The following is a 15,176-nucleotide window of genomic DNA, read 5'->3' as shown; positions in this document are numbered from 1 at the left end:
ACTTTCGAGTCCTCAACCCAGTGCTCAGGGGCTAAACGAATATTCACGATGGGGGCACAGGAACGGTTTTGTTCTTACTGCGCTTTCCCTCACTCAAAAACATACCACCTTTTTAAAACTTTTTTTAACCACCTCGGGTTTCATATTGTTTCTATTTATGATTTCTTATTCCAGATCTTGGGAAGCTGGGGCTATTTGTTGTAAAGGCATTTGTGTTAGCATTGTATTTCGCAGAATCAAATCATTACGTACTTTGACCTTGAAAAAATCTTAGATTTCCCAAATTCGGCCGGTAGAGGCCAGACACGGAGGGTTGCAGAGAAGTCTACACTCACCCGCGGGTCTGCAAGTGGGCATACTTTCACGAGCATCATCCTATTTGATTATAACACAAACAGGAGTGTAGACAGGCCGAGTGTTAGTATTGCCTCCAAAATGTGCATCCATCGTCACGCCTGTGATAGCGGCCCCGGGTCCCGCACGCCCTCCCTGGGAGGCGAGCCCTGGGCCCTATGAATGCACCCAGGCCACAGATTCGGCCACCCAAGACTAGACTTCGGTGATCGTTCCATCTGTCTGCCTGCCCTGCCCGGGGAGGATCTGAGCCCGGCCTCTTCCACCAACGGATTCAGACTTCGCAGAGCGGAGTTATAAAAACATGCGCACTGAGCCGAGAATGACCCCAACTTGCAGTCAAGAAGCCCACGTCTGTGCAGACGGAGGTGAGGGGGTGCAAAGAACAAGAAGGAGGGAGACGGGGAAAAGACTGGAGGGTAGGGGAGAAATAAAAAGAGGGGAAAAAGCGGGTGGGGGCGTGAGTAGGGACACAGACCTGGAATCCGCTGACGGCACCCGGAATTTCACAATGGCCACTACGAGGAGCCTCCAGCCAGGCAGGACCACCAGGCGGCTAGGAGGCCCTAGTTGTGGGCGAGGCTCGGAGAAGATTTCACCAATTGAGACAGCAATATTTAGCATGCCCCACCCATATGCAAGGCATTGTGGATAATATAAAAACAGCTGAAATTTAAGCCAGTTTTAACGTTAATTTTAGCCTTTTGAGAGATTTTATAATCTTTGAGGTCCTACTTGGACTTAGACTTTAATTGAAAATTCTCACTAGAGCTCTAACATAATTATTTAAAAAGTTCGACCTACGTGTAAAGATGACAAGTATCTGGGCTTTATATAGCGTGCATACAGTGTCTCCTTCTCGGATGTGAGGGCGATCTGGCTGCGACATCTGTCACCCCATTGATCGCCAGGGTTGATTCGGCTGATCTGGCTGGCTAGGCGGGTGTCCCCTTCCTCCCTCACCGATCCATGTGCGTCCCTCCCGAAGCTGCGCGCTCGGTCGAAGAGGACGACCTTCCCAACTAGAGGAGAGGACCGGTCTTCGGTCAAGGGTATACGAGTAGCTGCGCTCCCCTGCTAGAACCTCCAAACAAGCTCTCAAGGTCCATTTGTAGGAGAACGTAGGGTAGTCAAGCTTCCAAGACTCCAGACACATCCAAATGAGGCGCTGCACGTGGCAGTCTGCCTTTCTTTTCACACATTTTCTTTGTTAAAAATTACATATGATTACTGAAGTGGATTACTTTTCACCTGAGGAGGATAGAGACACACAGATAGAGACACACAGACCTATGTAGAATCATGAGTTTGAAGTGATGCCCCTCCAACATACATACACACCACACATTTTTGCTTTTCCATCCTTTGTCTATTTTTCATAACTCATTGTCATCTAATATACTAAAATTTTTATTTTGTAGTCTGCGGAAAAATGTAAATTCCATGAGGTTAGGAATTTTCATGTTTTTAACAGCATGCATTTGTACATCCTACTTCTAGAATAATGCTTAACACAGAGTGGATATTCAGACAATATTTGCTGAAATAATGAATGCATGCTGCCTTGGTTTGTAGCTCCATAAAGCCTGGCAGAGGTGGACAAGGAATGGAAGAAATAATGAGTACATTTGTCTTTCATTCCCAGGAGCCGTCCGATCCCTGGTATCTTCTGGACAGTTGTGTAAGCCAGTAATGATTGGGAAGGGAGGACGAACATAGATCGAACTGGCAACCAAAGGATGAGCAAGTATGGAAAGTAAGAAATTAAGCAAATCAAGAAGAGCTAGGTAGCCCATGAGGCAGAAAAGTCACTTTCAGGTACAAATATATGTTCAATTTCATCTTTCTATATGACTTAACACAGAGATTACTCAGTCTAACATGGGTAGGAAGTCATATTTTCCAGCCCTGGTGAAAGTTATTATTCTCTTTTTCCAACCCACTTTTCTACAAGGATTCACTTTAATTGAACTACTAACACAAGCATTATTATTCAGCTTTGTTGATATGCCATTTATCTCTATTTCCTTATTTCTAATTGGTTGAATCATATCACTATTTTTTTTCTAACCCACCAAAATGGCAGGTTCATATGTGCAGCCTAATAAAATAGGGACCATCATCCTAGCAATCTTGTTTACCTGAAACAAAGAGAAACTAAGGCAGTATTGAACTACTCTATTAATTACACAGCCTTGTGGAGAAATAAAAAGTCCTGTTTATAATAATTCTGCCATCCTATGGCAGGAACCCTTAGGTCATTTTATTCTTGGGGACTGAGTCACTCTCAGTCCTACTCTATAGCAGTGTCTTCCCACCAACCTGATGTATTTCCAGAGGCCCTGGGAAGTACTCTCTGCCTTTGAACCTTTGCCCACCCACTCAGTAGCATGTAAAATTAACAAAAATGAAGAGTTTTATATCTCAGTTTCAGAGAACCTTAAATTGTTTCCCTCTAGGAAAAGGAAAAAAACAGAATTCAATTCAGCCTTAGCTATAAATGACTAGAATCAGAACGAATTCTAACAGCAGGTTTTTATGGAAGGAAGGATAGTTTCAATTTTCTGGGCTTCTGAAGGAGCAAGGCCAGAAGGTTCGACCGATGGTGACGGACCATCAGGTCAGCGGTGCTCTGATCGTAAGGGGCACCTTCAGGGATTCACCAGTGTAAGTCTGACTGGTAATCACATTCCACAAAGTTCTGCCAAGTCAAAGAATGTTTGGGAAATGAATTTCCTGTGGATCTTGTGTGTATCATGAGGTTATGACTTTCTTTTGAAGGCTTATATTGAACATGTGAGTGCACCATGAAAGTTAGAAACATGTAAGATAGGTTTTAATCATGATGGAATCAGAAACAAGAAGTTTTGACCTGTGCAGGTTTTTAAAAAATATCCCTAGTCACCAAACATTCTAAAAGCGAAACTTAAAAAAATGCTTCCACATTTCGGGACAACTCTTCATACCGCTGCTCTCAGGGTATGCTTCCAATGCACAAGTATTAAGGAGAAGATATAAAACATCAAAATTCCAAGTGGGAAATACTATTGTTATCTTTTGATGGAAGAACATGGAAAAAACCCAGAACACTCAAAATTTTTTTAAATCATAACTTTATTTTGAGCAGAATTTTTAAATGTAAAATTAACATTTTAAAACACCTTAGGATGAACTATTCAAAAAGCAACATTTTATTTTGGAAGGGGCTTGCATAAGTGGTTTTCTGTCCTCTATCTTTTCATCATTATGAGTATTTGCTTTATAAATAAATATATTCTCAGTTCCTCCCTTGTAATCAAATCAGTTGACAAAATTTCTACCAGAAAGCTATTAATTGGGTCCTTTTAAATTCACATTAGCACAGTGTTCGTAAGAAACTAATAATACAGATTAAGTGATATTTGCCTCCAGTTTGTCTTCTTAATGGTTTCCACGAGAAGATCCTCACAATAAATTATATAAAATACAGTACTTTGGTTGGAAATTGTAAAAATAATTCTAAAAATCAAACACATACATTAAACAAACAAGTTGCTATAGTATGCTTTAAAAGAGATACAATTAGTATGTCACACATTTTCTTATAAACATATTGCTTTTGGTCATACACTGAGCTGAATCATAAAGCCTGCTTTCTTTTTCTCTCCTAAATGGCACAAAACGACTTGATGGAAGGGAAATGCTACTTCATGAAAAACATGTCGACCATGAACTCCAACAGTACTGCTATTTGTACTGAAAAACAAATTCCTGACAAAATCCTGACAATTCTTTACAAAATGAGAATAGTGTCACTTTACATGTGTTTCCTTGATTGTATCTGGTCTTCAAAAAACCCAAGGAGATGACGTAGCACTGATTTATTAGACGCTACTTAACCCTTTAGGCGAGAGATATGCCTTCAAAGTTGTTTAAAAATCCATTTTCTTCCTACTTAAATCCCATCACCCATGAGCAGAGGAGGGCTTATTGTAAAATGAGCACTCACACCACGCTACTTTTGTGTCTGTGCAGTTGACACATGTGCCCCCTGGCGCCCCGTCGCTGAATCTTTGGGCATGAGTGACAGCCATCCCCGTCCGTCGCCTGGTGCCCTGAAGGGCTTTCTGACTGAAAGTGAGGTATAGTCATGGATGAGTCCGGTGACACCCATCACTCGTCTTGGTGTCTTGTGGTACACCTTATAATTCTATAGTCATTAAAAAAATACATGCAACAAGTAGCATTTTTTTCTCACTTAACCATAACAACAACAGCAACAAAAAAACAGGTCACTATTCCCTTCTATATTAAAAAACTTGTATACATAATTATCCTTTACCCATTTCGGGGATGGGGAGAGGGAAAGTACTTTATAGGGTTTTCCTAGTTCTTTAGAATTTATTCCCCCGGGATTCTAGTTTCCTGACTAGAAACTGCACATCAGCTTCTTGACTTCCTCATGAATAAATGTGTTTAGTTTCCCAAGGGAAGTTGTTTGCTGATGAACAAAGGAAAGATAAGAGGAAGAAAAGCAAAATATTCTCTGAACTCAGGCCCTACAAAAGTATTAGAAAAACCACTTTATAATGTATAATAACCGGGTAACAAGGTTTTTCAATTAAAAAATATATAATGACTTTAACATGAGCTACAGTGTCAAGAATATGGTATTCACAATCCATTTGCTTCTCTAAGGGGTATTTACAGTTTAAACCCAGCTTTCCAGCAAGCTGGGTATGGTTACAGATTAACTTACTTTGTATACATAATACAGAAAGAGAAAATAAATATTAACCTCAGGAAAGGACTCATTCCTGAAAACACATTTTCTGTTGCTTTAGATAATGAGTGGAGAATATAATACAGAAATGAATTCAGGTTCAAGTTGTGCTTACATACATATTTATTTTCGGAAGCTCAGCCGCCAGTTCGTTAACAGGAAATATTACCTATCGAAGCCACATCCATTATGTGCTTTTCTCCTGGCCCTCGGGATCATAGTGCTTGGTCAAGTGCATTTCTGAGCCAGATTCTCCAAAGCAGAAATTACTCCTGACTTTATAAAAGTGGCTCTTTATAAAAGTGGCTCACAGTATAACTGGTTCAGGTCAGGCTGCAATATATTATTAATACACTGAAATGACAATTTACCAACTTATCAGGCTCACCCATAGCCAAACGCCAATATTCATTTTAACCTACGACAATGGCAATTTCACAGGGTTCAGCTTCTGGAGCCTGGAAGCACAGGAGAGAGCACGAGCCCGGGAGAGCGGGTCGGTGCGCTACTGAGACTGCGCTGCGTTTCTCTGGCCGTGACCTGCCCTCCTGCCTTTCGGGTAACCAGGAGCGGAGGCAAACGCGTCCTACAGGGATGGAGGAGGGTGCGCCTTTTGACTTCCTCTGTCTCCGAACTAGCTTTGTCATTTTCAAAATCGCTGTAAACATTCCTCTCAATGGAACAGCCCCCCACCAACCAATAGAGTTCTCACTGTTGAAAGAAACTACACAAGGGTTAAGAGTTCGAAGTTCAAATGTGGCACACGATGACATCACCATCACGGTGACTGACTTCCTAGCTAAGTGGAACCTCTGCCATGAATCTTGTCAGCTCCGCACATTGCCCTGAGATTTTGGCTCGGAGAGAAGATTATTTGTTGCATGTTCCTAACCAGGCCTGGAGAACTGAGCTGAACACAAATTTCTATCCGTTTTTATAATAAAAAAATCTGCTGCTTTGAAACTTAGATTTTTGGTCATGCATCTTGGCAGCAATATTTGTTTCATTGACTGTATTAACCTTTATGTTGAGAATCTTGTGGCTTGATAAGTTTTCCTTTTGTGGGTACATACACCATCTGATTTCGAACAGGGAAGACACAGAATGTGACGGCACACAGCACGAGAAAGCCTGGTTCTAGCTGGCTACCTCCAACCACTTATAAAGGGTGTTGTAGGAATTTCAAAAAATATTTACTTAGAGTTCTTTCATCAGAGGGGACAAACACCAAACAAAGCGAAGTGGAAGGTCATTTTTCTGGTCCTGATGTCAGTCCAGGGAAGCCTGAGGTGCCTGATGTGCCACATTTAAAATGTAACCACTTCACAAATATCCGCACGCAGTGAGTAAATAACCCTTTATCTTGTAGTCTTAAATTGCACCCCTGTTGCAATACTGCATCAATATTATTACATTTTTTAAAATCTGTATAAAATATTATCTGGAACCCCCAAAAGAAAGTCAATTAATTTTTTAAAAATTTGTTACAAAGTTGACTGTATAAAATGCTAAAACATAACCCATATATACAAAATGCTGCTGTTTAAGAAAATAATGGGACCCAGTATTAGAATAAAATAATTTTGTACAAAAAAAGGGTATTGCATTTAAATCAATATTTAAAAAAAAGTTAAAAAAGAATATTGAAATGTCTTCATTCAGAAGAAGAACTATAAAGTGTTTGTTTGCTTTTACACCATCTGAAAGTTTCTTGCAGATAGAACACCAGTTGGCTGAGACTCTGTCCTGCTTTCCCCTCCAAAGGGCTCTGTGACTGTCACCGCCGAGACGCGTACTTGGAAGCCCAGTCTGTCCGGCCGTGTACTGGCTGTGCAGCTGGAGGCCGTGGGATCAACCCCGGCGTGCTTCTAGGCTGGGTGTGGAAAAAAGGTCGTCCAGGATGAGGTCTCACAGACTTCAGGGAAGAATAACCTGCACGGAAGAGAAAGGTGGGCCTGACTGATAGGGTGCCCATGCAAACAAAGTGCAGATAAATGCATCTTGTGACCAAAATATGAGAAGATGAGAACTTAGGAGGAGCGCTTTGCCTCCTACTCGTAGTTTTCCCCCTTTCCATTAAAGACAACCTGCTTCTATAGCTGTCAGGCTAAATACAGGTATCATTCCTGTCTCCTCTCCTTTTCTCGTATTCTACTTGTAATCTGTCAGCAAATTCCGTTGGCTCTTCCTTCCAAATATACCTAGAATCTGGCTCAACTCAACTGCCACCACCCCAGCTCAGCTCAGCATCATCCTTGCCTGGATGATTACCCTCCCGCTCAGTGTCGCTGCTTCCAACCTTGCTCTTCCCTTTCAGTCTAGTGACCACGAGCACCTGAGTGGGCCTGGAAGATGGAAGTCAGGTCACCTCACTCTTCTGCTCAAAACCCTCCAGTGGCTCAGCCTCGGTGACGACATGCTTACGGTGGCTGCAGGGCCTCACACCACCCGGCCTCTCCTCACCCCCCTGACTTCCTCTCCCCACTCCCTTCTCTCACTCACGTCACTCCTGCACTCTCCCTTTTTGCTGTTCACTGAATATGCCAGGCCTGTCCTATCTCGAAGCCCACACACTTCAGAATTCCATGTCTGGAACAGTCTCACCCATACTGCTCGGCTTGCTCACCCACCTCCTTCACATTTACTCAGCACCTCCTTTGCAGTGAGGTCTTCTTTGGCTACCTGTCTAAAATTGCAATTTGTACCCATCCCTCCAACCCCCACATTCCCTACTCCCTGCCTGCTTTTTCTCCTGAGAACCTATGAGCATCTTATCTGGCTCACTTACTGTCTACAGAGTGCACATTCCTGCTCCACAGCCACCAGTTTTGTCCGTCTCCTTCACCGGTGGATCCTAGACCTCTAGCATGCCCATTCATGCCTACGACTACAAAGCATGTGTTCAATGACTATTTGCTAAATGCCTTTATGACTAATTCAAACTAGAACTTACCAGGGGAAGGATCTGGAATAGGTGCCAAGTGTACCCTCTGCACAGCAGAACCCACTTCTTTTTTCAGGAAGGAAGAGAGATAGTTTCCAGTCAGTCCACTGGAACTCGCAGAGCTGGAACCAACTGATTTGCAAAAGCAAGAGTTCATTAGTGCAAAGTCACGCACACACGACACCAACAGGGCTGCAGGCCAGCGGTGCAGAGTGAAGGATCGGGCTTTATTTTGGGGGGAAGAATTGATAAAAACATATTCTGAGCAGAGCATTCCAGCACACCACACTGCAGAGAGATGCGGGGGACGGGGCGGGGGCAGGGGCAGTGCTGCTCCTGTAGTCCACACCCAAAAGGAGGATGGTTGGTTTGCTTAAGAAAAAGAAAATCGGGCATTTTCTTTCTTTTGGTATAATCTGTTCAACCTGTTCTGAAATTTGCTTTTTTCACTTCATAAGACAGAAGAGTTCTCCTGCCCTGTCGGGATATGCAAATTCTAGGGTATGGATAAACCATAATTCATTTAACCATTTTCTCATTGATCAACACACAAGTTATGTTAACTGTTTAGCTATTCCAAGTAATTCTATAGTAAGTACTCTTGTATGTAATCAGAATAATCAACCATTATCAAACTACATTAAATAGCCCCTACTGGTATAGCTCAGTGGATTGAGTGCTGACCTGTGAACCAAAGGGTTGCCAGTGCTATTCCCAGTCAGGGCACATGCCTGCATTGCAGGCCAGGATACCACTAGGGGGCGCGCGAGAGGCAACCACACATCGATGTTGCCCTCCCTCTTTCTTCCTCCCTTACCCTCTCTCTAAAAATAAATAAAATCTTAAAAAAAAAAAACCTCCTTAAAAAGACTACATTAAATACATTTACTTATTATGTCAGTTCCATCCTGAGAGTGCTTTAAGGGCCAAACTACATACTACTCATCTGTATAGTCTAGGAAGTTAATGGAATGCCTTACATACAGCAAGTAATCAATATATGAGTACATTAGATGGGGGAATGAATATCTATAAGCCTTATTATTAAGGCTTAATGCTACACACAGAATCACAGGAATGTTATTATGGCCATTATACAAATGGAAGTGACAGCCATTAAGAAAGGAGACCCTGAGCGGCTGAGCTGCTCTATGTCCTTCCAGACCGAGTGTCCTCGGCAAATCGCTCAGAGCAGAGTGCAAACCACGGGCTGGGACGCACGCCTGAGGACCTGAGTTGGTCAGCTGGCGTGGATTCTGCATTTTTGGTGAAGAGACAGATAAGAAGAAAAAGGAGAAGGGAATTTGAACAGGTAAAGTCACAAAAGGGATGAAAGATACAGCCAATAAACACAAGAAAGGATGCTCAACCTCATAAGTACACAGGACATGCATGTTTAAGCCAAAATAAATGCCATTTCACACCCATGACATTAGCACAGATTTTACAACCTCGACAGTACCAAGTGGCATCAAGGATGCAGCACAACTCCCATGCCCTTCCGGAGAGCAATTTGGCAATATCTGCGAAGTCAAAGATGAGCACACCCTTTAACCGAATGCGTTTGCATCGCACCCAGAGAAACCCGCACACAGCTGCACAGCGAGGTCCTTTCAGCGTAGTTTCTAATGGCAAAAATTGTAAGCAACTTACATGTTCATCAAGAAGGAAGAGGATGAATAAATTATGGTCTAGTACAGTAATAAATGATGGTATTATATGGTTATACATATTATATGTTATATGATATATATTCTATACATGTACAATTGCTACATATGAATACATAATTATTAAAATGAGTGAAGTGAAGATCCAGAATTATATGCACATAAATTTTAAAACATGCGAAATCATACTATATACTTCATGTATATGTTTTTTAAAAACACAGAAATAATAAACACCCCAATCAGGTGGGAGCTGGAGAGAAGGAAAGGGAGGGAAGGCCTGCGCATTGGGCTTTGGGTCTCTTTCCAAAGTGTGACTTCTTAAGCTGGCAGTGTGTATGTGGGTACTGATATACTATTTTCTTCCTTTTTGTATTCCTTGAAATAAATGAGCACATAATGGATAAGGGCAGAAAGAAGTCAAGCCCAGATGTTTACCTGGGAAGTGGGGGGGGAGCAGCACAGAGCAGGGCCGCCCCGTGAGGGAAGGCGGTGTGGGAAACAAGTCGGCCGGGAATGGGGTGAGTCAGCCTGCAGAGCTTACTAAATGCATTTAAGTACCCATTTAAAACTATCCTTCCAAACTATCTTCCAACTGGAAGTTTTGACGCCCTGGGCTGGGGCTGGGCTATCAGACGCAAAGGACAAGCTGGAGCAGGGCAGACGGAGTTGAGCTTGACTTCTGGAGGTCGCCCACCGCAGAGGGGGCCTCAGAAGTCAGACTTTGTAAAGTTATTTTTGTTTTTCCCATGAGCCAAGAAAGACTATGCTTTTTCCCCAGATACTCCTGAAGGAAGATCCCGTGGAGCTGTTTGAGTTCTCGGGTCCTGCTGCCAAAAGAGAAACAGGCCCACAGGCCTGGAAAACAGGCCCAGGGTTCTTGTCCCAGAAAAGCCCTTGTGGTTCCACGCGCGTACCTTCGCCTCTGTACCCACTTGGCCACCTCCAGAGAATCTGCTTCTTGCCATCGTGGGGTTAATAATTAGTACTCACCTGAATTTATTTTGCTGATCACTGATACCGTCCCTGAAGACTTTCCAGATAAACCAGAACTAGACCATGGGTTAGATGGAATAAAATCCTTGCCTGGAGTCGGAAGGATGCCATTTCTTATATTTATTCCTAATAGGAAAGAAATGTTTTTCAAATTCAAAATACGCATTTAATCTTGCACCAGACTTGAGACGAAATTAATGCAGAACCCAATTTGTCAAAATGTTTCCGAGATTCAAGAACCTAAGCAAAAACTGACTGTGAAAAGGGAAGAAGCCGTCTTCAGGCTGGGTGTGTAGTCTCACCGGTAGGTGGCCTGAGAGAGGTGTCTCACACTTCTACACACACATCTGTCTGGCCAGGTCTTATGTCTTGAACCCCGCTGCTACCGTCCTGGGCCTGAGTGCTCCTGGACATTCCTACTTGTCCCCCTCACAGACCACTGTCTTTCTGTCATCTAAATTTCTCTCTGTCCTCCTCCAAAGCCCTGACCTCTGCAGGTCTCTCCCCTCTTTCTGTCTCCTGTCGCCTGAGATTCCACCTTCTCACCTGACCTGGACCACTGCTGCCATCCCATACTGATGAGTCCAGTCTGTACCAATGAGCTTCACGGACTCCCTCATGTCCAAGGTTGCCTTGACCTTAACCTCAAGCCAAACCACTTTCCCTCTGGACCACCCACGTTCCCTCTTGTGTCAGGCACTGCAGATTTCTGGGGCAGAGACCTCGGGCACGAGGCCTGGCTCTTACCAGTTCCTCCCTCCCTGGGGGCCACACCCAGTTTCCTCTACCAAATTTCTTATTTTAGGCAACTATACAAAGTAGAAATATGAGGCCTGGGCTCCGGCAGATATTTTTATGATGTTCCCACCAGTCCCGAAGAGCAGCCCCAAGCACGTGCCTTCCAAAACAGGATCTCTGAACACGCGATTCCAGGGAAATGGTTTCTTACCAACGGTCCAAGAAAAGGCAAGTGTTTATATTCTTACCAGGCAAGTATCGGGAGTGCTTCAAGTAGTGCTGTTTGGCTGCTGATCTCAGGGTCGGCGTGTCTCGCCTCTGATATGAAGTCTGGGTGGGGGCGCTGTTTCCTGTCCCCACGGGCTCAGAGGGTTTCTTCAGGTCCAGAACACTCTCAAATCTGAATCAAGAGAACGTGGCTTAGGTCAAGCAAGACAGAACCCTCATCAGATCGGTACGATCACCTCACCGATCCCAGGTTCAGTCCGCTCACAGACAGAAGCCTCACACTTGCCTGCAGAGGGTCTCGTCGCTCTGTCTTTTCTTGTTTTTCAGGTCAGTCCTGGTGAGGGACGGGCTGAACTCCAAGTCATCCAAGTCGGCCCAGTCATCGGAATCCTTCGTTGACCTGGAAACCAGACCCCACCTTCTCCTGCTCTTTGGTTTGATGTCACCGTTTTTGTGCTCCAGCCCAGGTAGGATTTTCTGTGTTTACCAGGAGAGAGGAAAAAGACAATGCTTGGCATTAATGGTGCTCATCCAGGGGTAATCCCCACTCTGAACTTTCCTGGTCATAAAAAGGGGGACCCTGGGGTCTTTCACTCCCCACCAGGCACTGCTTGTCTGGAAGGGCAACTGGGAAACACACTCCCAGACTTCTGTCTCTCGCCTGCCCTGCAGAGCTTCACCATTCTTCATCCTGGGGAGACCCCGAGTTGTATAAGATAAGGGTTTTAAAAAAGAAATTCTAGGTACTTCTCCAAAACTAGGAAGGTGGCTGGATTCTCATTCTGGTCTCCTCTCAAAGAATTAACATGATTTATAGTGTTATAAATAAAGATGGAAGAGAAAATAGCTAAGATGTCCCTCACCCTGCTCTTTTACAGAAAACAATACAAGCAGTGGTTTCCTTGCCTTCTTGGTAGACCTGGACACGATTTCACTACAGAATGAGGTATCATGGAAAATTTCCAAACACACTGCGTTCAAGTCTGGGGCTGGGGGACAGCCAGCAGCCTGGAGACACCACCTCGTAACCTCCCGCAGTGTGCTGCATTGTGCTGGCTGGGCGCCCGCGCTCGCGGAATGAATGCCAGTTGACAGAAAATGTTTGCACGAAGGTGTTGGAAAAGCAGACTTTCGGACAGCGTTATACAGTGACTGGTAACCACACTTCCTTGTCAGGGTATCGTTTGTCTAAATCTAACACTCGCCGTCTCCTTTTGGACTCCAGCCCAAGAGGAGAAACAAGACCTGGACTCAGTTACTGCCACATTACCCACCGCTGACGGCATCCGTGGGAGTAACAACCTACAAACACCAGCGTGGTTCTTTGGGATTTTCAGAACATGCTCGCAAGGACCTCTGCTGCTCATGAAGAGCCCTGTCAGTGGGCAAGACAGACATGGTGACCTTCTCTCACAGGTGGGGAGACTGGGTCCACAGGGACTGGTAACAACGACCAATACTTACCAAGTTCTCACTTGGCACCAGGTACTAGTTCACACTCTTTCAAATATTAACTCATTTAGTCCTCAAAAAAATTCTGTCAGACAGGCGCTACTGCCATCCCTATGTTACAGAGAGGAAACAAGGACTGGAGGGGCCGGGGAGGTGCCTAGGCCGACCGAGCGGGGAAACAGCAGGGCGGAGGCGTGAGACCCTGGCAATCTGGCTGCGGCGTCCTGCCCGGCGTCCCGCCTGCAACCACCACAGCACTGTGGTTAACAGGCAGGGCCTGAACTTGAACCCAGACCTCTGACTCCAAGGCCAGAGCTCTCTTTACAATTCCATGATATTGCCATGACAAAGTTATTACAATTCCACTTTATTCGCTAAAAAAGAAGACAGTTCCCACGTTAAGTGAAGTCAGAAGAGGAACAGGCCAGGCACGAGGCGCACGCGTGCACCTTCCCTGCTTACCGCCGGGGGGTTCTTGGCGTGGAGGGACGGGAGGAGCAAGGGGCTTGACTCGTCCTCCGGAAGATGGCTCGGGTGGTCTGTCCTGGAAGCCTCTGCTTTGTAGGGGTACATGAGATGCTGAGGGGGCTGGCCGGCTTGATGCTGTCTCGAAGAAATCCGCGTGTGTGGTTTGGTTGGGGGCTGGGCAGGAGGGACTGGCTTCAGGTGAGGAGGCGGGCCTGCCTTTTCCAGGCCGTCCTTCTGGGGTCCTCCTGAACCCTGAAGGCTCTGCGCGCTGCTGCCCAGCGGGTGCCCAATCTGGAAGTAAGGGTATCGAAGCGCCTGCAATGACACACGTGGCTGCTTTAGGAGAAAAGTCTAGCTGGGAAGGTCAACACCATCGGGCTCACGGGGCTATATTCCGTGGGACTGTAGTAAGAAATTGCTTATTACAGTTTCTTAGCCCAAACCAACTACAGGGTGGGGCAAAAGTAGGTTTATAGTTGTATGTATGGAAACGAATACAATATTTAAAAAAAAAAATAACACTCAAACTGCAAACCTGTGTTTGCCCCTGCCCCATATCAAACAGCAGCTTCAACCTGTAACACCCGTGAATTTTTTCTAAAACAGCATCAAATGCATGGACTTACAGTGGTCTGGCGGAAGCAGCCAGTTACACTGCTATTACCTTTGCTACTTTGGAGAAGTATTTGGGCTCAACACAGGTCCTAGCTAGCTTTGTAACTAATTTGCTGTATGTCTTCAATATAATGCTTCACCTTTCTAAGCATTTCCTCGTGCCAGAGAAAGAGAAGTAAATAATGTAAAACCGAAACAGCCAAACACAATGGTCCCAGAGTTCCCTGAAGAATCAGGTGTACAGTGAACAAGTGCATCTGCTTGTACCCCAGGAACGCCGAGAATACAATACAGCGTATGGCTGTACAAGTAGCCACTAAACCTTGTTAGTTGTTCTGAAAAATCGGGTTCTCTAGACAGCCAAAAGATAAGTCTCACAAGTTTTTCTGAAATCTTCCATTTTCCCTAGTCTTTCTGGATGAAAATTACCGATCACAGCATAACCTTTCTTAACCATCTGGGACGTGGCTGTAAACATCGATAAGCACCAATGTAAACATCGACACAGAGGCAAGCGACGTGGATGGTCCGGTGCAGGTCCTGGACCCCGGCATCGAACTCGGAGAGTCTCCTCTGCGGTCCCATTCCTGGAAGTCCCAGCTGGGTGAGTGGCACTTCTAGCTTTTCTGACACTGTTAAAAGCACACACTGCTCCCTTCGTTCCTTGTTACAGAATCTTTTTCTTTTCATTTCTGTGTGCACCTGGTAAAACACTGGGTTCATCAGAAAGCTTCCTATCTGCCCTGAGAATATTAGTGAGTTTCATTCCAAGAAGCGCATTTCTGAGAGCTTGCCCACCTCTTGGGCCATCCCGAGTCCTACGGCACCACTTGGCTTTCTTCTTTGAGCCTTCACAAAGCTGCTTTTCTGCAGATCCTTAATCCCCCCATCACCATCTCTGCAGCTCTCACAAATTCTAACATCACATCGGCACTGTCTCAAATGTTGC

At 44.7% G+C, this 15,176-nt stretch overlaps 1 protein-coding gene across 1 annotated transcript in view; it reads right to left on the bottom strand.

Annotated features, from left to right (window-relative positions):
* Positions 1 to 3,469: 3,469 nt before the first annotated feature.
* Positions 3,470 to 15,176, bottom strand: part of CILK1 (ciliogenesis associated kinase 1) — a 34,680-nt gene continuing 22,973 nt past the window's right edge. The window contains exons 8-13 of the mRNA XM_037159544.2: positions 13,607 to 13,927; positions 11,979 to 12,169; positions 11,713 to 11,864; positions 10,724 to 10,852; positions 8,070 to 8,192; positions 3,470 to 7,048 (exon numbers count right to left, since the gene is read on the bottom strand). Coding sequence (XP_037015439.2) covers positions 6,894 to 7,048; positions 8,070 to 8,192; positions 10,724 to 10,852; positions 11,713 to 11,864; positions 11,979 to 12,169; positions 13,607 to 13,927 — 1,071 coding nt within the window. The 3' untranslated portion in view covers positions 3,470 to 6,893. The remainder of the gene's footprint in view (positions 7,049 to 8,069; positions 8,193 to 10,723; positions 10,853 to 11,712; positions 11,865 to 11,978; positions 12,170 to 13,606; positions 13,928 to 15,176) is intronic.

Source organism: Artibeus jamaicensis, unplaced genomic scaffold (genome assembly GCF_021234435.1).
Source record: "Artibeus jamaicensis isolate MK-2021 breed Jamaican fruit bat unplaced genomic scaffold, CSHL_Jam_final contig_484, whole genome shotgun sequence".
NCBI lineage: Eukaryota > Metazoa > Chordata > Mammalia > Chiroptera > Phyllostomidae > Artibeus > Artibeus jamaicensis.
The sequence above is the reverse complement of the archived record's forward strand: the minus strand, read 5'-3'. Positions and strand labels throughout refer to the sequence as shown.